The sequence below is a fragment of the Dipodomys spectabilis genome, unplaced genomic scaffold, assembly GCF_019054845.1.
Source record: "Dipodomys spectabilis isolate Male_0828 unplaced genomic scaffold, ASM1905484v1 ptg000042l, whole genome shotgun sequence".
Classification (NCBI taxonomy): Eukaryota; Metazoa; Chordata; class Mammalia; order Rodentia; family Heteromyidae; genus Dipodomys; species Dipodomys spectabilis.
The window spans coordinates 12,094,873-12,121,916 of record NW_024870719.1 but is presented as its reverse complement, the minus strand read 5'-3'; the positions used below and the strand labels follow the sequence as shown (position 1 = coordinate 12,121,916).

At 33.8% G+C, this 27,044-nt stretch overlaps 1 protein-coding gene across 1 annotated transcript in view; it reads left to right on the top strand.

Annotated features, from left to right (window-relative positions):
• The window catches only part of Mdga2 (MAM domain containing glycosylphosphatidylinositol anchor 2), a 722,905-nt gene that overhangs the window by 642,063 nt on the left and 53,798 nt on the right, over window positions 1-27,044 (top strand). The window contains exon 9 of the mRNA XM_042677867.1: window positions 3,326-3,595. Coding sequence (XP_042533801.1) covers window positions 3,326-3,595 — 270 coding nt within the window. The remainder of the gene's footprint in view (window positions 1-3,325; window positions 3,596-27,044) is intronic.

Below are 27,044 nucleotides of genomic sequence, written 5' to 3'. Positions count from 1 at the left end.
CAATCGGTGATGATTTGGCAACAACCAAATTGGGCTACAGCCAATGAATCAGGAATTTTAGATGTTTTCACAATAGAGGTTTTTATAAATAAAAATGTATGGAGTGATTGTAATTAGGAATACATACAGTGATTTATAAAAGTTGGTTCAGGAGTTTCTTTAGTAACTATTCATCTAGAAAGGGAAAGTTTAAATATCAGAATGAACCATCCACTGAAACACTGAAATGAAGAATAGCTTTAAAAGAATGAATAAAGAATAATGGAATATTAAGTAAATTCCCAACTACTAATACAGAGTTGGTTGGAATCATTATGTATACAATGTTAAAAATAGACATCAAATGCAAAGCCAGAACAAAATAGAAAGCACAAAATAAAAAGTTTATTTGTACCCAAATATATTAGTTGTTACAGTAAGTGTAAAGTAATGAAATGCTAACTGCTCTGAGTAATATAAAAGTATTGCCATACGCTCTTGAAATAACACAACATACATCCAAATCAGAAGCTTATAAGCAAAAGGATAAATGAATGTATAAGAATATGTAAAATAGCAATTAACTATTACTTAAGAGTATTTCTGTGTCATTCAATATTGCACAAAATAAAATTTCTAGGAAGTGAAGCATAGAGATAAAGAAGATTAGTTCATAGTAACAAAAGCTTCAACACATGCAATTTAAAATTTGTGTCTTTAATAGCATAGCATTGAATTAAGTAAAATAAACAGGAGACAGCCTACAGGACATTTTTAAACCACTAATACCCTTTAAAAGATGTTGATCACTATTCTAAGTTAATCCCCTCAGTCCTCCGAACTTCATGCTCTCACTATGCTAATCCATTTAATCGCTCTGACCATTTTTCCTGTGTCTGGAACACCCTTGCTATGGCTTGACTACTTTCTGTGGATCCTTGAAGACAGAGTTTGAATATCATCTTTCTTCAAAAGCCTCTTCTATCTTCAAGAACTTCCTTTCATACTTCATTGTGTAACACCATAAAAAAATGAAGACAATTTTGTTCTTGCACATCTAAAATTTCTTTCTCTTTTTAGAGAATCTACAGACCAGGTTGACTAAATGAATGATACTTGAAATAATAGGGTAGTTAAAAAGTATGTGCTACTAGCCTTGAGCTGAAGAGCTGAGGAACAGTGCTTAGGCCCGGAGTTCAAGCCCCACGACGTGTGTGTGTGTGTGTGTGTGTGTGTGTGTGTGTGTGTGTGTGTATAAATGTAGTCATATATATATATATGTGTGTGTGTGTGTGTGTGTGTGTAGTCATATATATGCTAAAGAAGCAAGAAGGATCTGCCAACAGAGTATTGAGAAAGTTGAGTGATATTAAAACATGGGCAAAATAACATGTGAAGAATAGCAGACTAGGTACTTGTAGGGTTTTCCTACAATATAATATCATGTACAGTTATATACAGTTATAATATCATGATATTTAGAGGGAGAGAGAGGCAGAGACAGAGACAGAGACAAAGGAAGAGAGAATGTCAATTCACAGAAGGGTCCTACAAATCCAGTTAGGAATGGCATTGTGATGTATAGTATGGCACTGATTATTTGCGGTTTCCTTGATAGAATCAATGAACTATATTAACAGGGCCCAATAAGAAATTTTTATATACTACAACCATGGAAAATCTTAAGGAAAGGATTTTATTCTGTGTATTTTAAATAATCACAGAGCATATTTTGTGCATTTTTGTTTGCTTACTTGTGTGTATATGTGTGTGGAGGGGGGGGGGAGTCTGTGTCTGTGTCTATGTCTGTGTGTGTGTAGGTAGGTACTAAGTCTTGAACTCAGAAACCAGGTATTGTCCCTTAGCTTTTTTGGTAAAGGCCTTCACTCTACCATTTGTATCGCAGCTCCATTTCCAGTTTTGGTTTGTTTTGGTTTGTTTTCTGGTGAATTAGAGATAAGGCTCTCATAGACTTTTATATTAGAGATAAGGCTCTCATAGACTTTTATATCATACTGGCTTCAGACTTTGATGTTTAGCTCTCAACCTCCTGAGTAGCGAGGATTATAGGTATCCAGTTCTTGTGCACTTTAAATGAGTGTATTATAAATATTGGAGTGGGGCGCCAGTGGCTCATGCCTGTAATCCTAGCTACTCAGAATGCTGAGATCTGAGGATTGCAGTTCAAAGCTAGCCCAGGCAGGAAAGCCTATGAAACTCTTAGCTCCAATTAACCACCAAAAAACCAGAAATGATGCTGTGGCTGAAGCAATAGAGCGCTGGCTTTGGGCTGAAGAAATCAGAGACAATGCCCAGGCCCAGAGTTCAAGCTCCACAACCAACAAAAAATAAATTAAGTAAATAAATAAATATTGGAAACCTCATCCAAACTAAAAGAGGTTGGGTACTTAAAGCAACAAGTTTAGTTACATAAAAAGTCAAAATTATGACAGAGAAATAAGGCTTTGCAATGAGTAGAAAATAATGTCTTACCTGAGGTATAATTTGCCAAGTTTGCTTAAGGTTTCCCATGATATGATGAATTGCAGCCAAATGATATCAAACTAAATAGAAAATACTCATAAAATTATGTTACCTATTCTATTAATCCATGAGTATTCAGGAGCCAAAAGACTGAGATTTACAAGGGAAACATTACAATTCACTGACTCAAACCAATAGCATTATCTGCTTCAAATTCGCTTTCTAGTCGAAGCCTTTGCTATATTCTTTCTTTGTTCTACATCAAGAGTGTCATTGATGGCTATATACATAAGCAGTCATGACAATGTTTTTCTTTCAATGCATTTTATTGTAAAAATACTGTAGAGAGGTTACAGCATTGTTGCCTCCTCCTTTGTTTTTCCCTTACCATCCCTTCCTTCCCACCTCCCAAACTACTCCCTCCTCTCCCACCTGCCGAAATTGTAAAGTTCATTTTCAGCACAGTATCTTGTAGATATCATTGTTACAATGGATCAACCTGCATCCCTATTTAAGCATTTTGTTTCTTCTCTTCCCTCCCCCAAATTAGGAAAATGTATATACAAGATGCGGGGCACTGTATTTCATTCTGGTGCCATGACAATGTTTTCTATCTGAGAACTGTATGAAAACAAAACAAGACAGCAACAATTTTGCTTGTTTAAACTGCAAATACTTTTGAAAGGCCATGGGGCTGACTCATTGCTCATGCTCAGAAGATTCAGTTCCTTAACTTACCTATGCTCTCCACCCACTTCCCTCCTTGTTAGTGACAAGGGTGGGTTAAAAATGGATTCACGTAAAAAGAATAGCCAGTGAGATTCCATCGTTGACTGCCTCATCTTTGGTTTTTACGTTACAGATCCTCCTGCAGTGGAACCAGGATTCCTGGAAATTCGGCAAGGACAGGATCGCAGTGTCACTATGAGCTGCAGGGTACTGAGAGCCTACCCGATCCGGGTGCTGACCTATGAATGGCGCTTGGGTAATAAGCTGTTACGAACCGGTCAGTTTGATTCTCAGGAATACACAGAGTATCCAGTGAAGAGTCTTTCCAATGAACACTACGGAGTTTACAATTGCAGCATCATCAATGAAGCCGGGGCTGGGAGATGCAGCTTTCTTATCACAGGTGCGATTTGAGATATTTTGTTTTTCAATACATTTCATCTTCTCAGGCCAAAATATCTTAGGCTTATGCCAGTGGGAGAGTGAAAATGTTTTATAAAGCCATGGAACTTCTACTTTTTTCTTTGTAAGTCTCTATTAGTAGAGAAAATAGCCTTTGTGCCCATGACATGAAGCAGAAGTTTATGAGAAAGCACAGGAAGTGAACGATGAGATTGGATATTTTGAGCATTTCAGTAATACTATAACACATCTTTTAGATCAGATTGCAAAAGTGAATAGACACCTGGTGTTAATAACAGGTATGTTTATTTTATTTTTTATTTTTAGTGGGTTTTTTTGTTGTTATTACTGCACAACTTACAGTGTCTTACTCACAAATGTATTAAAGAAAATAAATAAATTTGTATCTGGCATATAAAAAGTTGAAAAGAAGTAGTACTTGTGCTTCATATAATTTTCTTCTTAACATTTTCTTTCGGTATAGTCTTAAATACTTGTCTAAATTATTTCATAATCTAAAGCAAAATTGTTAAATTTGAGCCAGGGTTAAGGCTATATGAAAAGAAAATTCACATTTTCATCCTTGCTTTATCCAAAATACAGTTAATTTTAGTAGAGGGAGGACTGTGCTAATATATGGAGAGATTTTATTAGGTGAAGGACAATTAAAAATGATTAAAATATCCAATTTATAATATTAACCTTTTAACTACTATAGAATTCTCTGCATATGAATTGGCTTTGAGTCACTTTTGTTTCCTGACATGTAACATTAAATTAAGAAAATATACCTGACTCAACAAAGAAGGGCTGGGAATGTGGCTTAGTGGTAGAGTGCTCGCCTAGCATGCATGAAGCCCTGGGTTCGATTCCTTAGTACCACATACACAAAGAAAAGCCAGAAGTGGCGCAGCACTTTAAGTGGTAGAGCACTAGCCTTGAGCTGAAGAGCTGAGGGACAGCGCCCAAGCCCAGATTCAAGCCCCAGTACTGGCAAAAAAAAGAAGTCTTCCCTGCTTTATGTTGCTATCTCCTGATTTGCTAATACTTTTGATTATGTATCATTTAAATATAAGGCTTTTCTATTTTGATTCTTAACATAAACTGTTTCTAGGACAATATAGATTTATATGATGTTCCAACTGCTAATTTAATAATACTTACAAAAAAAAGTAACTATAGACTATTAATCAAGCAGATTAAATGATCTGGATTAAAAATATTTCCAAAGCAACTCTTTTCCGTGTGTTAGTACAAAGAATCTGATTTTCATTCCCCAAATCTCAAAAACATAAATGCACTATAAAATAAATTCCATTTCTTCCATTATTCTGTCCTTACATGTAATTAATGTTCTTGGGTGACCTTGTTTTCTAAGTTTGGGCTTGAAGGTTTAGATTCATATTACTTCTAACACAACTTTCATGTGCTGCCTACTATGTGATTCAATATTTGAAGTAGAAGATAAGCTAAAACCTGAAGAAACTTTTAGCTCTATTTTTCCATTCCAAATCCATGGTGTGTACCACAGAGAGTTTGTTACCTGTGGGAGGGAATAAACCTGTTATGAGTTTTCTCATAGAGGTAAAAGAAATAGCCACATGCATTTTTATCAATTTGTGCTTTGCAATATTGAGGTCAATCTTATTGTTTCAAGATCTCCACATACAATGAAATATTATTTTCTCATAGAAGAGGAAAAAATAGTCACATGCATTTTTATCAATGTGTGCTTTGCAATATTCAGGCTAATCTTATTGTTTCAAGATCTGCACATACAATGAAATATTCTTTTGAAAAGCAGAAAAAGAAATGACTGAGTCACCAAAATAGATACATACAGGCATACGTGTGTGTGTGTGAGTGTGTGTGTGTGTGTGTGTGTGTGTGTGTGTGTGTGTATACAGAAGTTTCCATTGACTTTTATCTGGAAGGATCTTATCTTTGAAAGACAATTGTCTTCCTGTACTAAAATACAGTGTTAGGAATCTTTATGAATTTTCCACCATGAAAACTCCTCTATGACAACATGAGAGCTACAGAATGGAAAATATAGAACAATGCCTATGCCCTTAATCTAATACGCAGATTTTGAAGACAGTTATTTTTACTTCAACCTTATTTTTACTGCAACCTTGAGACCTTAATTAATGAAGTAAATTTGAATTCTTTGTTATTACAATTATTTTACCAAGTTGAGTGTTACTCCTTTAGTTACCATGCATGTTTAATTATAGGCATTCCCCTAAAAAGTGATTTGACTACACCTCAGAATGTAGAGAATAGAAAAGTCAATATGTTTATTATTTTATGCTCTGAGTTAATTCCTGTGTATGTGAAATGTGACATCAGAGGGTACAAGAATATTTTCCTGTTAGGCAAATGTAGAGAGAATGTGAAAATATTTGAGAAATACCAAAGGGCAGGGTTTGAAATAACATATCTACTGGCCTGAGGGCATAACTCATTTTTAGTTCTGACCATGATAAATAATAGAAATGACAATATTTCAAAACATGGTGCATTTACATATATTTTTATCTATTATGTATGATAAAGTTATAGCTGTTTCTTATGATTTGAGGAGAGATATAATAGGAATCAAGGCCCACTAATCATGTTTTCCTCCAAGAAAATTTTTCAAGGTCTAAAGAATAACGTGGCACTTTGATTTACTAGAATTAATGTATTTATAAACAAGAAATTCCAAGTACTTATCCATATGAATTTATATACCAGTACATACACATAAAAATTTTATTTTCATAGATTTCTGTACCATTAACAATTCAACCGGGCATGAATTGCACTTTATGGCATGTTCAAAACTTTCTGATTTTCATTTTTGAAAATGTATTCTTAAATACTTTAAAATATCTAACTTTATTATTTGATAGAAAGATTGAATGTAGAGCATATAACTATGCTGTTTTCCTCACACAAAGCTTGAGCCACAAAAGGAACTCAGTAACTACGGAATGATTAAATTGGTACCATGATTAACAATAGAATTACTAATTATTCTTCCAAACAGGAAAATAGATGAAGGCAGGGGGGACCAAAGAGTGGTTCAAATTGAAAATAGATTTTTTTTGTACTGAGTTAACTGATGATGCTCCAGAGAATATGCCTAAGTCCCAATCCCTGAACTGATGAAAATTACATTGAGTGGAAGAAAATATGGCTATCTTTTGGAATTTGATAGAATTAATTTGTTCTGGATTATTTAGATGAGCTCCAGATGCAGTAAGTTATGACCTTAAGGGAATACCAAGGGTGTCTGAGGAAGAAAAGGCAATATCAGAATGGAATCATTTAATACAAGCTGAAGAACTTCTGCCAGCAGCAGAATCTAGACTAGGCAAAGAGCCTACCCCCGTCTAGAGACTCAGCTGGAAGGAGAATCCTGTCAACACCTTGCCTTAAGTTTTCTGAACTCCTCCAAAGTTGTAAGACAATATTTTTTAAGCTACCCAGCTCATAGAAAATAACAAACACATATTATAAGCCATTATTTCAAAATGCTGCAAGGTAATACAACTGCTTTATCATTGATCTTCATGCTGAACCAATGAATATGTAGATTCTCACACTTCAGAAAAATTGCTGGACTGTTTTGCATGTGTCTCCTGAGGAGCTAATTTTAACAAATGTCCAGGTGTAAAGGTAGAGCCAGTGCGGGAAAGCAACCTGGGAGGGGGAGGAATGATCGCTTGCATGAGTACCATATGTTGAGATGAATTGTCCATTGCCAAAGACTTCAGGTGGTTCCTTAATACTGAAAAATTATTCCCATTATACACTGCAGCAGTGACAAGAAATCTCCAGAGCTTGATTATACAAGAGACCAGATGATAGAGAAACTGTGGACAGTATTAAATGACAATAGTGGATATGAATGAAAATATGTTTTATCATTTTTTTAAAAATAAAGAACAAGGCTATTAGTGATTAAAAAATACAGTATTGATTTAAAAAGTTAAACTAGTCTATACCTTTCTAAATTGCTTTAATTCATATTCATAATATAGCAACATATAGCAACCTAGATGTTATCTCTAAGTTGCTACAATCATGTTCACAGAAACTATTATTTCTCACGAAATGTTTCTGTTTGGATATGCTAATATCTAAGAAGATTGAAATTTATTAACAATTTGGGAAACATGAATGCGAAAAGTAACCATCTCTTTATGTTTAGCTTTTAATTAGCTACTTAAATAAAATTTAGAAATTGTCACATTACAACATGATCATAAATATTTATCACTCTAAAATTTAGATAAACATTAAGTAATAATCACTGCTTCCTATACAGTTCATGAAGTAAAACTAGGGTACCCTTGTAACTTGCAGAAAATGCATCCATACAGATATATGATATTTAGATTTATAAAACATTTAGGAACTTGATCAATGGGTAATAACATTAGATTCTTTTAAATAAAAATATTAAAAGAGTGACATGTTTATCAAAAAGTAAAAATAGATAAATATTAATTCAGTTTATTGCATGAACTATAGTTGCAATTGAGTATAAAACAATAGTTATGCACTTTTCTCTCAACTGATAAACTGCACACTCAGGAAATTGACAACTATTTGTGAGAACCTACTGAATGTGAGGTGCTATATAAGAAAGGAGCAAAAGAACAAGAAGTAATCTCAAAAACTATCAGATTTACATTTACAGAATATCTTGAACCTATAAAAATCTTTCAGTTATACCTATTCATTTATTCTCTATTTGGATATAATAATAGCCTTTTATTTGACCTTTGATTTCTGCCTCTATTCCACTCATTTCACTTCCTCTATTCTTGGAATTAATTTCCTAGAAGATCTGTCTTACTATGAATTTAGAAATATTGGTGTTCTTCATGTACTATAAAATATACATAATTTTCAGTGCCATATATTCACAAACTATTTGTTTATATTCCAAAGAAAATATATTGGTTTATCTCTTTCTCAAGTCTATAAGGTACTTTAAATGCAATTTAAATTGGACTATAACATCTACCACCATCCATTACAAATTTTAGGATTTTATGCGTTTGTTTACACGGTCCTTAATTCTGAGATCTTTGTGTATTCCTCTTTTTCATGTAGTGACTTCTACATGGACTTCTCCACAAATGACTATGTTCACTAAGAATTTATACCTCATTTTGCCAATGTAATATATCTTTCTATTGTGTAACACAACCACAGATATATTGTCTCATCAGCTTTGCTATCAGGAAAAACTCCATTTTCTCCCACATTCAGAGGGAAGAATTTTTCCACAGGAAACAGTATTTCCTGTTATTTTAAGGACATTCTGAACAAAGCCTAACTATGAATGAGACTGCTGTATCTATGCAATACTGAACTAAAAACATCCATCATAGTCTAATCCCCTTCCATAACCACGGCAAACAGGATTAAATGAAGCAAAAACGTATCTGTGACTATTAATTTCACCTCTAGCTTAAAAAATGAGATATTTTACTTCTTGCTTTGCATTCAGTTTTAGCAATTAGATACCCAGTGAATTTAAAGTAATTTAGAGCAACAAAGGTTTGTAATATTGCCTAAATTAATAGTATATCAGAAGAATTTAACAAATCAAAACTTTAATTAAAACTTATATTATCATCAGAGGAATTTGACAACATCTATACCACATCACTCCTGTCTTTATTATAGATTTGTGGACTTTCACCAATAAAAGCTGTAGAAAAATATCATGATACAAAATATATTTTTGTTGGTTCATATAATTTATTGCAGTTAGCACACAGTTTAAAAATTCACCAACACACCAGTAGTACAAAACTAAACAGCATTATAAGTTATTCCCCCCTCAGGAAAATAAAACATACTATGATTGTCAAGGCTAGATGTCAGTCTAAGTTTTAGAACAGAGAAAGAATGTGAGCCTAAGTACAGGAAAAAGCAATTGCTCACCATGACCACAAAAGAAAATCCCAAAGAAAGTCCGCTTTCTCACAGACATTGATTGTCTTTTCTAAATTAATAAAAAGTATTTTAACATGAACTGTATTAAAAAAAAAACTAGAAACTCTTCAAGTAACTAAAGATAATATTCCAAGGCCATATATTTTAAATTTTTAAAAACAAAGAGTTCCAATGTTAAAGATCAATGTAATTTATTTTAGATATTTAAGACATTTTAGACATTATAGATATTTAAAAATGTCTATACCACTATGGATAGCCTAAAATAATTCACAAAGGAAGAAAACCTTTGCCTTTACCTGATACACTAATTTCTGGAGAGTATATCACTGGCATTAATAAAGAAAGATAAGGTTTTAAAGTAAATGTTTCATAGGCTCTAAGGAATAGAATAGGAATAATACTTAATTGGATTTAAAAGAATTTGAAATAAATTTGCAAGAGTTAAGCATCAAAACCTGGAATTTGGTCCCAAGGCAGAGGGAGTAATGTGTACCTGGTATTTCACTTAGGGGAATACTGAGGTCAGGATGACCACATCTTGAAGCCACCAAGTGAAAACAGAGGGAGGAAATGGGCATTTGCAAGTGGGGAAGAGAGCCCTCACTATGTGGTTACCATGATGTCCCATTTAATCTCAGGAAACAGGAGAAAATAAATACCTGCTGATTGAGTCGTCTAGTTTACCACATTTTAATATGGAGACCCAGATAGATTAATAAGTAAAATGTCACATGAGAAACAATATAAAATTGTAATATGGAACACAGAACATGAACTCATAGTTCTGATAGATCATTCTGGAAATTTTTTTTGAGGATTGACTGGTGCTTGTCTTGCAGCATTAGAATTTTCTACATCTATGTATATATAGATATCTATATATGCAGATAGATCTATATCTATAGATACATACAGGTATAGGTAGATATATATATATGTCTGTGTGTGTATACACACACACACACACACACACACACACACACAATTATACAACATACTAAGCCAGAGGAAGACTAAGGAAATATAATGGAAGTGGTGAGTTTGATTTGAATACACTCAATGCATCAATGGAATCATAATGAAGTCCTCTTGTATTATAAATATATACTAATTCAAAAGAAAATTTTTTAAAAAGTCGCATCAAGGCATGCCTCAATATAACTGCAGAAAACCCTCAATGAAACTGGAATACACTGTCATCCACTACATTTGCTTCAAACTATAAACAATGACCAGTGGAAAGCAATGGGATAATATAATGACATGTTACTCAGAATTAAAATCTGAAAATACCACATAGGATGAGATTAATTGAAATCATACACTATAAATATATAACACTAGAGAATTTGGAAATGATAAGCGAGTAAAGACTTCCAAGAGCATAAAGTGTGAAGGGCGGTTGACCTCTTAAGTAGTAAATTGATCATAAATAGCACTGATATGATGAAATTGTATATTTTAATATGCACAAAAACATTCTAGAAAGTTACTCATCAAAGAAACTTAATGTATTTATGAATTTATTCAGAGTACCACATGAAGATAGCAAGAGACACGCAGACTCTGAAATAAACTCACATTAATAATTTCATTAAATGTGAATAAAATCAGTAGTTCAGTTAGTTTTCAAAGATGGTAGATTAATTTTTTTCAAAAAAGTTAGTTATCTATATGTTTAGTTATCTATATGTTTCCTCCAGAAATGTACATTGAATGCAAGGCACACACTGACTAAAGGAAAGGAAAGGGGAGTAGGTAACATACAGATATAAGAATGGTGATATGGCTGTAACGTGCTAGAAAAAGTAAATTGTAAGACTTTGCTGCAGAAGAATTACAAGAGCCGTATTTGATAAATCTAAAGGGGAATTTATGAGGAAGGCCTGGTTCTAAATTTGTTTTAACATTCATAAACTTCATAAAATTCATAAACTAAAAAAAGCACCTGCATGTGGTGGTACATGTCTATAATCTCAAGGTACAGAGGCTAAAGGTCATGAGTCTGAAGCTTTCTGGGAAATTAGTAAGATCTTGTCTCAGAAACAAATTAAACATGAAGGAGTTGATATACAGCTAGGCAAATGTGAGACTTCAACACCACTCTTCAACACCAAAGGGGAAAAATCTACCAGAGAAAAAGTAATTTCATAATTATAGTTGAATATTCTAATACTCATCTACCAATAGTTAACAAAATGAAGAAAGAAAAATCACCAATGTTTTAAAATGTATGGACTATACTAATAAACAAAATCAATTGATTCATATTTTAGAAGTCACTGTGCCAAATGTTATGAACTAAATATTACTGCAAATCTGCATGAAGCATTCACTGAAGGGGAAAATATGCTGATAAAGCATATTGCTTTCAAGATTGAGAGCAAGACAAAAATATTCCATCTCACCAGTCAAAAACATTATACTAGAAATTCTGCCACTTCACGAACAAGAAAAGTATTAAAACGCATATGAGTTGGAAAGGAAGGAGTAAATGTATTTCTATTCGGGCATCTATTTAAATTAATAAGGTAATTTATCAGTGGCATAGTATGAAGATCAGTATGTAAAATCAGCATTATTTCTGTGTCTAGTGGTCACTTTATGTGCACAAGAATTTGTTCCAGTAATTCCACAAGTACCAAAACCTGCAGATGTTGAAGTCCATTAAAGGAGATTATATAATATGTACTATGCAACCTGCAATCCTCCTGTATACTATAGGTGACTAGGAATGCTTACTACAATCTAAATGCTATGCAGAAAGCTGTTTGGCCCATTACTTGGGGCATAGTGATATGAAAAAGAAAGTCTGTGCAAGTTCAGGGCAAATTTAATTTTTTCCTGAATATTTATAACCCATGATTAAAGTCCATATAAATCAAACCCATGGATACAGAGGACCAACTAAATAGTAGCTAAAAATTTTGAAATTCAATTGTAAAAAATACTTTTTCAATGATAAAATGTAAATAAATTTAATGAAATATGCATTAAGTATACAGTGAGAAATACAAAATATTGTTAAAGGAAATTCCATGAAGCTGAAATAAGTGAAGAAATATTCACATCCGTGGATTGGAAGACTCAGTAGTGTTTTGACATATATTCTTACCGACTGATCTGATCTATATAATTTGGATGATTCTAATAAAACTCCCACCATGTTTTTGCTTGCTTATTTGTTTTTATAGGATCTTAAACAAGTATTCTAGACTATGTTTTAAAAACTAAGATCCAATTATAGTCAGACCTATATAGAAAACAATAAGATTAACAAAATTGTATTATCTGAATTTAAGATTTACTGTAAAACCACAGATATCAAGATAATTATTTGTTTTTTTTTTTTGCAAAAATAAACATGAACTGTAAGACAGAATACTGGATGATGAATAGACATCTGTGGTCAATATATGATTCATATATGCTCAATTAAATTTGCAAAGTTACTGACACAATCTCTTGTGGAAAATTAACCTTCCATAAAAATTTTACTGGAAAGACTGGATATTCACAAGGAAAACAATAAAACTGAAACAATAACTCATAGTATTCACAAGAATATAATTGATTGTGGATCTAATTATCACTGATTCTAAAAGCTAATATTATAAAATTTCATGAGATATTTAGTGAGATAATTTATGACATAACTGATACCGATTTGGAAAAGATCAAGATTTTTACAAAGTAAAACACAGCCATTTATTATCCAATGTATAGCCTACAAAATTAAGAAGAGTGAGGAAGGGGTGGATGGGAAAGGAAGGGTAAAATGTTGAAACAGGTGATTTTGATCAAGATATTTTGTATTCATAAACTGCTTTGTTAAATGAAAACTCTTTGATACAATTACTTAAAGATAATAGTAAATTATTTCCATTTTTATTAAAATAATCTTGTCTTTATAAGATATCATTAAGGAAAGAGTTAACATGCCATGCTTTGTAAGAAAATATTTGAACTATATATGTCTAACACAAGACTTAGATGCAGAGTAGCTAAGAAACAGAAAATCTTGAACAGACATTTGACAAAATACTATATAATTGACCAATAATTTTATGGAAATTGTTCACCACTGTTAGTTTTCAGAAAAGAGAAATTTAAGCCACAATGGGATAACATTACACCTATAATGATGACAAAAAATTTAAAGGCTGACAATACTAAATGCTAATGATGGTGCAGAATTAGCATTTCACATTGCCGTGGAGAATGGAAAATAAGATTTAAAAAAATTGAAAATAGCTTCTTTCTGCCTCATAAACTTAAACATGCACTTATGAAATAATTCAGCGATTCCACTCCTGCATGTTTGCACAGCAGAACTAAAGTATATGCCTACTCAAAGATTTGCCTCCAAAGTCTACAGCAGCTTTACTTATATTGGCCTCAAACTAGAAGCCATACAAATATGTTAACAGGGAAAGAATAAACAACCTTTGAATGATGCATACGTACCATGTTACTCAGCCAAAAGGACAGAAGAAAATACTGATATGTACTGTACTATGGATGAACAGAATCCATTAACACTGTGTTAATGCTAACTTTATCATTCCATTCACATGAGTTTCCTGATCCTATAAAACTAATTTTTGGCAATAGAAAGTGTATAGTTTTTCATAAGCTGAAGATAGAGGTGATTGATTACAAAGGACCAGGCACTAACTTTCTGCAGGGATAGGAATTCCTGTCATTTATTGTGGCAGTGGCCCTTAATATGTTTTAGCTTGTTTTATCTTGAGACAAGATCTTGCTATGTAGTCTAGGTGAGTGGAATCCCCAGTCCTCTTACCATAATATCCCAGATTGTAAAATTGTAAGTGTGCATGATTTCTAATTTGTAAATGTCTTTTAAGCCCTAAGCTGGTGGCTCACACCTGTAATACTAGCTATTCAGGAGGCCTGAGATCTGAGGATAGTAGTTTAAGGTTGACCTGGGCAGGAAAGTCCTTCTGACACTTTATGTCCAATTAAGCAGCAAAAAGCTGGAAGTGTGTCATGCTTAAACTGGGAGAGTGTTAGCATGAGCAGGAAGACAAAGAAAGACCTGAGTTCAAGCCCCAGTACCAGAAAAGTAAAATTACTAAAAAATTATTTTAAAAAGTTTAAAAAGCACTTTTACTCTCCACTAAACTTCAAAAGACTTTTCTTTTTTGGAGGATCTTAACTAGTATTTCCATGCTTTGTGATTAGCATAATTATTTTTCTCAATTATATTGTTTGATTTAATAGATGAGACTTATACCAAAAATTCAGAATATGCAAAATCTGTTGATAGTAAAGGTCTTATATAAGAATTTGGGAAAGGATGGGAAGGGGAAACAAAGGAGGAGACAACAATGCTTAAGAAATGTACTCATTACCTTGCCCATGTAATTGTAACCCCTCTGTACAGTATTTTCACAATAAAAAATAAAAAGGAATTAACATAGAAAGACAAATCATATTTTGGGATCACATATGTATACAAATACCCTATGCTTAATAGTTCTCTTTTTTTCTTAAGGGCTGGCTGAGCATTTAATATACTTGGATCTTTCATTTGATACTGTGTGGTAATAAAACCGATCTGTGAAAGAACCAAAGAACTTTCTAGCACAGTAGAATCATTGGCATCTTCCAAACCTGCAAGTATCTATCTGTGTGAGCACCTGGCTTATGTCCATCCCGCTGATGAGATAATTAATGGAAGAGAAAAGTTGAAAATATGTTCCAAAGACATACCAGAAACCAAACTCAAGGTGGTTAGGAGATACAGTCCATACACGAAAAGCCACAGCCTGATACAGCATTTATTTTCTTCCAGGGATCCTTTTTGATGGGGCTATGAGTTAAGAAAGTCAATTATTCTTTTGCTGTTTCAAACCAGAGGCCAAAACCAAAGCATGATAATTTCATAAGGCTTAAGTGAGCACTGATTTAGAAATCACCTTCTCTGATCAATCAGAACTTTCTTTGTAAGGAACTCATCAAAAGGACAGTTTCAGGATCTCCCTTCAGGGAAGTATCTTGTTCACAGCCATCATCAGACTAGTGATTCTTATCAACATGATAAAAAAAAACAACACTTATTTCTTCTACCTTTTCTAGGAGCCATGTTCATGAATTTCATAGTTATTCTTAAAGAGCCAAAGTGATACTCTTTCAATAACTAGTTTCCTTTATTCACATCTAAATCTAAATCCACTTTATTAATGTTTTGGAGAAAATGAGTGTTCTTATAAGATAAACAGCTTACCTTCTGGGCTTCTCTCCAATTCTCTTGAATACCTCTTACTCCCTGCCTCATAACTTGCAGCAGTGGACCACCTACAAGTGCAGCAACAGCTCTTGCCAAGAAGTTAATGTGCTCTATAAGTATTCCAGTGAACATTCAGGTCTCCCGGCCCAAGAGGCTCTGGTTCAGTTCACCCATCTGCTCCTTCTCCATGCACACACCTCATATCCATGTGTTTTAAGTATATGGGCATTCTATGGCTTTAAGGAAATGCATAATTTTAGACAGGACTGAAGGAATTAATTTGCAGCATATCATCTCTTCATTGGAGATGCATAAAAGAGTCGAGGTTGCATGGCAGAAATTTGGTCCGTCAAGGCTGATCTTCAGGCATTCCTAGCTGACGGTACCTTCAGATAATGAAGCAATCTAACAAATAGTGCTAGGGGCAAAATTACAATTGAAGTTTCTGATCAGATATAGGACAAATAGATCAGCAGAAGTAATTTTTCCTGTTGGTGGAAGTAACATTATATATTACAAACCAATGCAGTGTTTGCTTATATTTTAGGCAGAAATTTTTTTCTGGCATTACTGGAAATTGAACTCAGGGCCTGGCATCTGTTATACAACGGCTCTACCCCTTGAAATACATCTTCTGCCCTTTTGATTTCAGTTTGCTTTACAGATCATGTCTATTGCCACTGCCAGCCTCAAACTACAATCCTTCCATCTCCACCTTCTATGTATCAGGAATTACAGGCATATACAACCCTGTCTAGTTTGGTGTTGAGAAAAAGTTTTGTGAGATTTTTTTCTCCCCTTTTTTAGCCTTAATCTCAAACTATCATGCTGTCTTCACCTCCCAAATAGTTAAGATTATAGGTGGGCACCACCCTGCTTGTCCTCCAAAGTTTACTTTTGTTAGATAAATGTGTTCTCCAGTCTTAGAGCACCTGTGAGGACAAGAAGGTTAGACCTCAGATTTCACACACTGGATTGTGTGCAATCACACCCACAGACCCTGGATGTGAAAGTGAGAAGGGCTTTTGCACAGCCTGAGTTGATGGAAGTTTACAATAGAACACAATGTCTAGGATTACTAATTTTCTCTTTCATCCTTTGTGAAGAAAAATGATCAGATTAGTGCTATCTTGCAGTAGACAGTGCATATTAAAATGCATATGTGTAGAAGCCGATTCGTATAGTCTCTGACAACTAAAGAGCAGCAACTTAACAAACAAAATAGCCTTAACAACAAAATAGCCTCAAAACATTTTCGGCTTGTCTGGGAGAAATCACACATTAGTGTTTTTTTTTTCCCCCTATCCGAGGTTTTATTCCAGAGTTTAAGCTTCCCCGTAATGCCTTAGAAGCAGCAACCAAACACCCTTTCATAATTAATATATTCAAGTAAAAACAATCTTTTAAAAATTATTTCTGGTGTTGTAAATCTCTGTAGGCAGGCTTACAAAATCATGAATAGATGTATACCTTACTCTAGTGACTACTACTATTTACTTAAGAATTTAAAGAAAACTTCGTATTTTCTACAAATATAGGAATACAATAAAATTGTAAACATTTTATTTGCCCTTAAAAAATAAAAGGAACAAAGAATTTAGATAAGATTTTTTTAACTGTACAACCAAAAATGATCATATGGTATTAGAAGGTCCTAGTGAAACTGGTGGTATAGATTTGAAGATTTTGCTCTGGGGAAAATTATAATAAAATTACCATTTTTTTTGTCAGTTGTGGGGCTTGACCTCTGAGCCTGGGCACTGTCCCTCAGCTCTTCAGCTCAAGGCTAGCGGTCTATCACTTGTGCCACTTCCGAATTTTTCTGCTTATGTGGTGCTGAGGAACTAATCCCAGGGCCTCATGCATGCAAGGCAAGCACTCTACCACTGAATCACCTTCCCAGCCCCAAATTTCCAATTTTAAGATGGTTCTCCACTTAATATTTCCATTAGTATACTTCAAATGCCAACAACTCTGTAGTTACCACTATTCTGAGTTATCCTGCATCTGTCATCGCATAAAAACAAGGTGCATATGGTTATCTGAATGATAGCTTCAGCAGTGATTTCTTTAGTTCAGTTGATATCATAAAGATTCTAAACATATTGCAAACTATAGATAAGAAATATTTGTGACGAGGAGCTTATTGTTTCTTAACAAAAAGAAGATAAAGCAACTACAGAAGATAAAGCAACACAAGCACTTGTCTCAATGGAAGTATTCTAATAAATATTTTCAAGTTTATGAGATTTTTCAAACATTCATTGAATCTTTATTTCAAGTATTTTTATTCACCACAGTTTTTTTTAAATTTATGGATATTGGTATGTGAGCGACTAATATATAGAAACCCCAAAAGAATATGGGAATTATTAGATTTTAAAAAGTATTATGACATCGTAAATCCATTTCAGTTTGTTCTAAAGAACTTTTCGATGTTATAAATTGTATTACTATGTCTACAAACTGAAAGGTGTGCTTAGTTTTCATCAACTGTCTGTGAGAGATGAGACAAAATTCTGTTAAAATATATTGAAGTCATTTATCAACATTTGTTACATCGGAGAAATATTGAGCCCAGTTTTTTCATAATTTTCTTCACTTCTTTCCTTCTTCAGATGTTGAATACTCATGAGAAGCAGTTGTTGTAATAAATACTTGTATTTGGAATACATGGTCAATTTCAAAATATAGGTGCAGAAATCACCTTGACAACTCACTGGCATTTGAATCTTATCATCATCATCATCATCTCAAATTAAATCATTGTAGATTAAACACATTTTAAAGATGTACACATCTTAAACATTTCATAGGTCAAATGTTTTTTATTTATTTCAATTGTATATTTTTGAAAGTTAAAAAGATTCTTTTTTTTTAAAGGATATTTTTAATGGATTTTTTAATTGTTATTTTAAAGCTCATATACAGAGAGATAGCAGTTATATGTCAAATAAAGATTACATTTCTTTTTTTTTTTTTTCCGGTCGTGGGGCCTGAACTCTGGGCCTGGGTGCTGTCCCTCAGCTCTTCAGCTCAAGGCTAGCGCTCTACCACTTGAGCCACAGCGCCACTTCCGGCTTTTTTCTTTTTTTGTTTATGTGGTGCTGAAGAATTGAACCCAGGGCCTCAGGCATGCAAGGCAAGTGCTCCACCACTGAGCCACCTTCCCAGCCCAGTTAAAAAGATTCTTGAAGCATGCCTTGTATTTTATTCACTTAAAATATCAAGCAAACTTTATAGGAGGAATGGCATGCATACATCCACGGACACTGGGTAACACAATTAGTTTATCTCTAAGAAAAGAACTACCTAGGCACAACAAGCTCATAAAGATCATTTTCTCCCCCACAGGGTGTACCTTTAGCAATAACTACCAAAGCATACAAACCAGAAATTATTGTAGAATCAATATTTAGATAGAACAGGTCCAAATCCATCAGATTCAGCTATGTAATTTTTTTGTCTCCCTTTTCAGGGTATTGTGTGATGTAAGTGGTAAATAGGTAGAATACAAATTAACCCAAAGAATCTAGGTTTGGGATCCTTTTCTATGCTTTTCTAAACATAAAATTAGAAATCTCTAAGTTAATGTCCTTTCTTTACTACACTTTGTTTCTTAATATATGGTTAATTTGTGTATTTAGTATATATTATATAATATATATGAAATATATTCATAAATTATATAATCAATTAAAATAAGCAATTCAGAAAACAGGTAGAGCCTAACCTTAAAGGCATATTTTAGACACAAACTTAATATAATCTGAACTATTAGATAAGGAATTTGTTACTAAATTACATAGGTTATCTTCTTCAAATGCTTTAGGGTTAGTATACTGTAAACCATTTTGCATGGGCTGTAAAACGAAGCATATCAGTATGATTTTAAATGGCTAGAAGAATTCAAAATCAGAAATGGTATTTTAGTGCCATTATATAAAATATTTTAAGGGCATATTAAGGTTACTTTCTATGGCCATAGTTTTGCACTCTTGTATGCTTTCTATCTTATATTCCATGGGGGAACACTTGCAGTATTGACTATTGGACTTAAAAAATAATTTTATTATCTCCAAGTAATTGTACACAGGGGTTAACATTCAATTCAATTATTGAATTTATAGATATATAGTTTATACATTATATAAATATATTGTATCACAAGCACCCTTTCTCATTTTCTCACATCCCACACCATCTGACTACTTACAGAAAAATATTTGCTGAAACCTGCTTTATAGGCTGAAGCCAAGATCTCCTCAAGCACACTTGACTACGAAGGGAGCAACTTACAAACTTACTTGTTAACTTTTCCATCCTTTTGTTTAATTGTACTAACCTGATCTCACTAAAGCGAAAATCATCCCAAATGTTTCATTGTTGATATAGCATAATCCAAACCACATACATGCCTAAGAAAGTTACATTTGCTCAGTAGCATCACATCTATTTAATACCTAAAATCAAATAAAGGATTTTTTCTCTATTGTATTACAGTTCTTCTTTAAAATGTAATATATAAAAGAACTGAATGATTAGGACTACTCTGAAACAACAATCTATAGCTGGTTTTCATTGTCACTACCATATACTGACCCCACTGGCCTTAATCTGGGGAAAAGCTTCAATGATAATTAGAAGTGATTTTATTTTAAATCTTGTTGGCACAACACAAAACAGACCAACAAAAAACAACTTTAAGCTATGTTGATCCAAATAATTGTATCTTGATTCCTATTTCATCCTTTGCTACCTTTAAAAAATTATGCTTTTTATTTTGTTTTTGGAGATGAGCTTTTTTGGTTGTATATTTTTATCTATGTAATACTTTTAGCTGTTAGTATATAGTTCTAATTTACATTAGGATATAATATTTCCCAGTTTAATTATAAGAAATGATTCTTTGTCTAAAAAGAGATGTACCTGACTTTTATAATTGTAACCCCTGTGTATATCACTTTTATAATAATACTAAAAAATAAAAAACTAGTAAAAAGAAAAAAGGTTGTAGGGAATGCTTAGATGATATTATAGCATTGAAACTTGTTTTTCTTAATTAAATGCTAAGTATTATAGTATAAGTGCCTCTCATAGAAGAAAGAATAAAACAAGAAAGGACTGTGGAGATAGTATCAAAAATGGACAAGAATTGTGAAGCAAGGAAGAGTTGCATGAGGAAAGCATTTTGATTTATGAAATTTGTGAAGGTTTAGAAACTTTAGTTATTAGCAAGCTGAGTCACAAAATTGTAAGCTGAGAAATTCATCCAGGCAAACATGTTCACTAATTCATTCAGTGAACAAACCCTGACTTATAAGACTTCTCCTAGTATGAGGGACTATGTGACATTAGATGTTACTAGTGAAAAGGATAATAGATAAACAATAGATAATCCAGACCATAAAACTTCAAATGTGTGAGATATAAAGACACATGGGCAGGGCTTCCTTTCATAAGTGAATTCAGGTACAAATCCAAAGCTTGTTCTCTGTTCTTTCTTTGTGTTTCCTTCCAAAACAAAAACCTTTGACATATCATTAGGAATATTTCAGTTCAAAAGTATGCACATATATTTTTTCAAAATATGATTTTGACAACTAGATGTTTTACAAGTAATGCTAAAATTTATTGTTGTATCTTATTTCCACATAGAAAATGGGAGTTGATCTTGATTATAGATTTTTTAAGGGAAACCGTCTATATTTTCTAACAAATGATATATTTGTAATGGAGTTTACAGTTAATGTCATGGGTAAGATAGATAACATTATGACTTTATCCCTTAAAGAAATAATATTGACCCAGGCACTGGTGGCTCACGCCTGTAATCCTAGCTACTCAGGAGGCTGAGATCTGAGGACACCAGTTCAAAGCCAGCCCGGGCAGGAAAGTCTGCGAGACTCTTATCTCCAATAAACCACTCAAAAACCGGAAATGGCGCTGTGGCTCAAGCAGTAGAGCGCCCGCCTTGAACTGAAGAGCTCAGGGACAGCGCCCAAGCCCAGAGTTCAAACACCATGATGACCAAAAAAAGAAAAAGAGATAATACTGAATTGGCTAGTGAGTCATTTGTGTAAATTACTTTTATGCACACAACAGAAATATTTTTGTTGAACAATACAATTGGCTGATATGATTGCCATCGAGTTACTAGGAAATTCTTTTTTTCTTTGGTGATATTAGATATTGAACTGCTTTGCTGCTGGAACCACAACTCTCATCCTTTGCTTTTAGTCTATTTTTCAGATAATGTTTCTCAAGTTTGCCCTAGGCTTGCCTTAGACTCCCATCCACCTACCCCTGCTTCTTTATTAACCGGTACTAGCTTCGTTTTTGCCCACCCATTTTCCTCTGATTCTGTGCCCTCCTACGAGCTTCCCTCTTATGCTCACACACACACGCACGCACACACACACACATACACACACACACACACACATACGCACACACACACACACACATATATCATAGTGTCACCTAAATACAATGGGACAAAATAAGCAGAGGTCCTTTGTTTCTTGAGTCCTGTTTGCTTTGTCATATCTCGTTGCATTTTAGGTTTTGAATTTAACATCTGCATATCAGGGAGATATCTATTTTTAATAGATTTATTTCTTAAATGATTAACTTACAGCAGAAGTCATAGTGTAATATTGTACCCAAAACTACTAAAGCTTCTGCTTAAGCAGATTGAAACATCTTCCGTAAAGATCTTAGTGTTCTGTAAAGACAAACAATATTTCTAATAGTTTTACTGTTTACCAATCACAAAATCCAACAAATCCTGAAGAAATTCTCGGGTTCTAAGATAAAACTGTGCTTTACAGTGGCTTGCACAGCTTTGACTCCTGAAGGTGAACCTACATTTGGCTGTCACTCCATAGGATGACACAGTTTGGATAAAAATTCTATGCCTCCTGTACAAAAGCACTTCATCCATATAATTCAGTTATGTGCTGATTTGTCACATCTCAATTTCTCTAACGTGAAACCAAGGCCTCCTTTAATGGAGAATGTTATTGACTTAACTTATTGTTGTTTTTATTTCCCGCAAACATATTGACAAATTTTTATTATTGTACACATTCTTGATATCAGTGCTTGTTGTTGCTGTGATACACTTACTTTAATTCTCAGACAGTACTTATTTGTCTGTCTATATTTTAATGGAGCTGGAGATGAATCCATGCCAGGTAAGCATTGTATTATTGAGTTACATTCCTAGCTTTCCCTTTTTCATTATTTTATTTTGAGACAAGGTCTTTCTAAGTTTCCCAGGTTAGCCAAACTTTTGACTTATCGTCCAGAGTAGTGGTGAATATAGGCAGGCACTACCATAGCCAGCCCCACACAGTATTGGTTATCAGTGCAATCATTTCTTGTTTAAAAAATACTTTTTTTGGTAAAAATACTGTACAGAGAGGTTGCAGTTTCATGAGCAAGGTAATGAGTACATTTCCTATCAAGCATTGTTACCTCCTCCTTTGTTTTTCCCTTACCCTTCTTTCTCTACCACCTCCACAACTACACTCTCCCTTCTCCTCCCTCACCCGACTCCCTGCCCAAATTGTAAAGTTTGTTTTTCAACATAGTGTCTTGTACATCTCATTGTTATAATGGGTCAACCTGTATCCCTATTTAAGCATTTTGTTTTTTCCTTTCCCCTCCCCAAGCTAGAGAAGTGTATATACAAGATGCAGGACATTAACATCAAATACAGTAAAAACAGGGGTTTTACCATGGGGAAGGAACATACAAAGAAGCAAAAAAAATGGCATGGTACATTATAAATACATTAGGAACAATAGCAAGAAAGAAAAAACCATTTGTGTCCCTATCTTGGGGTTCATTTTTCTTAACATCATCTTATCTGGTCATATGTACATAGCTTTTGAACTTTTCTGCTTGTCCCAGACATATACTAGTTATTGCAAATAAGGGAAACCATAGGACATATGTTTCTTTGGGCCTGGCTTACTTCACTTAATATAATTTTTGCCAAGTCTTTCCATTTTCTAACAAATGGGGCAAAGTCATTCTTTCTGATGGAGGCATAGAATTCCATTTTGTGTGTGTGTGTGTGTGTGTGTGTGTGTATAGGTGTGTGTGTGTGTGTGTGTGTGTGTGTGTGTGTGTGTGTGTAGATATATATATATATATATACCTTTATATCATATTTTCTTGATCCATTCCTCTACTAAGGGGCATCTGAGTTGATTCCATATCTTAGATATGGTAAATAATGCTGTAATGAACATTACAACCCAATGAACATTGGGCTGGTAACTTTAGTATGGTCTTGTTTGTGATCATTTGGATAAATGCCCAAAAGTGGGATTGCTGGGTCATAAAGGAGCTCTATGTGGAGTCTTTTAAGGAACCTCTATACTACTTTCCAAAGTGGTTGAACAGGTTTACACTCCCACCAACAATGCAGTAGGGATCCCTCCTGGCCACATCCCTTTAGCAGCTTTTGTTATTAGATTTCTTGATTTTAGCCATTCTAACTGGGGTGAGGTGGAATCTCAATGTTGTTTTGATTTGCATTTCTTTTATGGCTAGAGAGGTTGAGCATTTCTTCATGTATCTATTGGCCATTGTTATTTCCTCCTCATAGAAATTTCTCTTTAAGTCTTTAGCCCACTTTTTTATTGGGCAGTTGTTTCTTTGAGGATTTGTTTTTTGGGGGATTTTAACTTTTTGAGTTCCAAGTATATTTTAGATATGAGACCCTTGTCCATTGTATGGCTAGTGAATCATTTCTATTTTAAACACATATTTTATTGCTATTGTAGAGGTGAATTACAGAGGGATTGTAGTTATATAAGTCAGATAATAAGTAAATTTCTTTCTTGACCATATCATCCCTTCTCTGCTCTCTTCCAAGTTTCCCTCCCATCCCCACCCACCACTACTAGTTAGCTTTTACTGAAACTACACATCCACAAAGTACTGCAATTCCTGCTTTCAGAAGTTTCTTCTGGGTTTACATTTGTGTCATCTGGGTTTACATTTGTCATGGATTACATGAGAATGCATTTCTTTACAGTAGGTCTTAAAGAACTTTGTGATTTTCAAGTGTTGTTTAGTCACTGCTATCATTTTTATTTTATTTAATTCCTCTTTATTTCCTATTATGGAATATTTTTCTCCCACTGGGAAATGGAATCAGGGGATATACTATAAAAATATTTGTGGGGGGTAGGAGGAGGATGGGAAGGGATGGGAAGGGGAAACAAAGGAGGAGGCTACAATGCTTGATAAGAAATGTCCTCATTATCTTGTCCATGTAACTGTAATCCCTCTGTACAGTATTTTCACAATAAAAATATTTATTCTCAGACTTAAGTGAGTACTAGATAGATAATTTCAGAATAACTGACCCATAATATAAATATTCAATACCATATTGTCGTACAAAGCAGGTACATTATAAATGAGCACTGCTGAATTTTTCCTCTCTTGTTCAAGCACATGCATTGTGTTAGCACATTACCTTGTGCTTTCAAAGTGCTCAGGCAGGAAGGCCAATGCGTGCAAACACTATACTATATCCTGTTTTAGGTTTGAAAATGTTCTCAATTTTATATTCATTTTTTCACACATGGTTGCCTTTCATTTTTCTTCTTTACTCCTTCATGAATCACACTTGTCTTTCCAAGGAATTTTTGTCTTTTAAATATATATATCCATACATATATATATATATATCTATGGATATATATATATATATATATATATATATATATATATATATATATGTGTGTGTGTATATCTATGGTGAATTACTTGCCTTACATGTGCAAGTCTCTGGGTTTGATTCCCAGCACTACCAAAACAAACAAACAAACAAAAGCCAAAGAAATGCTGAGGTATTTTTTTCTCTTCCTCTCCCTAACAAGAAGCCTATTCTTGGCTATCAATAGATGTATTCATTATTCTTTTATTTAAAAATCCAAAGGTTTTACAGTGCTTGTCCATAATCCTCTATTGTATAGCACCAATTATTTCTAATATATCTAATGTAAAATTTCCTTTATATTTCTACTATTTGAGGTCTAATAATACTGTTCATTACATTTCTTGGTCATACACAGTGAAATATTTGTGTGTGTGTGTGTGTGTGTGTGTGTGTGTGTGTGTGTGTGTGTGTGTGTGAATGTGTGAATGTGTGTGAGATACTGGATTTTGAAATTGATGAGAATTTGATTCAGAGAAATTTACTACCCTAGACTGAAGACATATCTTTCAAGATAAACATGTGTTAATCTTTCCTCAAGAATTTCCTCAATATCACTGGACAAGAATCATGATCTATGCTATTGTAATTATTCTTATCTTCTCACACTTGAGAGGCATTCTCTTTCTTTGTTTTTTTTTTTTTGTTTGTTTGTTTGGTTGGCTGGGTTTTTGGTTTTTGGCCTTTTTTTAGTAGGTTGTGTGGCTTGAACTCTGGGCCTGAGTGCTGTCCCTCAGCTCTTCAGGTCAAGGTGAGCACTCTACCACTTGAGCTGCAGCGCCACTTTGAGTTTTCTGGTGGTTAATTGGAGATAAGAGTCTCACAGACTTTCCTGCAGCTGTCTTTCAACCACAAGCCTCAGATCTGTTTCCTGAGTAGCTAGGATTATAGCATGAGCCACCTGCACCCACTGCTCTTTCTAAAATCCTACAAGTTAGTTTTTGTTTTGTTTTGTTTTGAGTTGTTTTTCTTATTGTTGTTGTTATTGTTGCTGTTTTACTGATTTTGATCATATGTAGTAGCCTTATTTTCAAATGCTTATTTTGCATTACCATATTAACCTTCATTCTCTGGTCCTATATCCAGCTCACAGGGAGCTGGGACCAGTTTTTTGATCTCATTTTTAATGCATGAGCAATTTCTTTTCATGTTCACAATCTATGTACTCTTAGGTCAAAATGTTAGATTTGTTACTGTCTTTTGTTTATACCAATAAGTGTATCAGTTTGGGGTTTTTGTTTGTTTTTATAGGTTACGGGTCTTGAACTCAAGGCCTGGGCTCTGTGCCTAAGCTTTTTCAGTCAAGGCTAGTACTCTACCAATTTAAACCACAGTTCTACTTCCCATTTTCTGATGGTTAATTGGAGATGAATCTCACAGACTTTCTTCCCCTGGATGACTCTGAACTGCAATTCTCAGAACTCAGTCTCTTGAGTAGCTAGGGTTACAGGCATGTGAGCCACCAGCACTGGGCAGAGTTAGTTG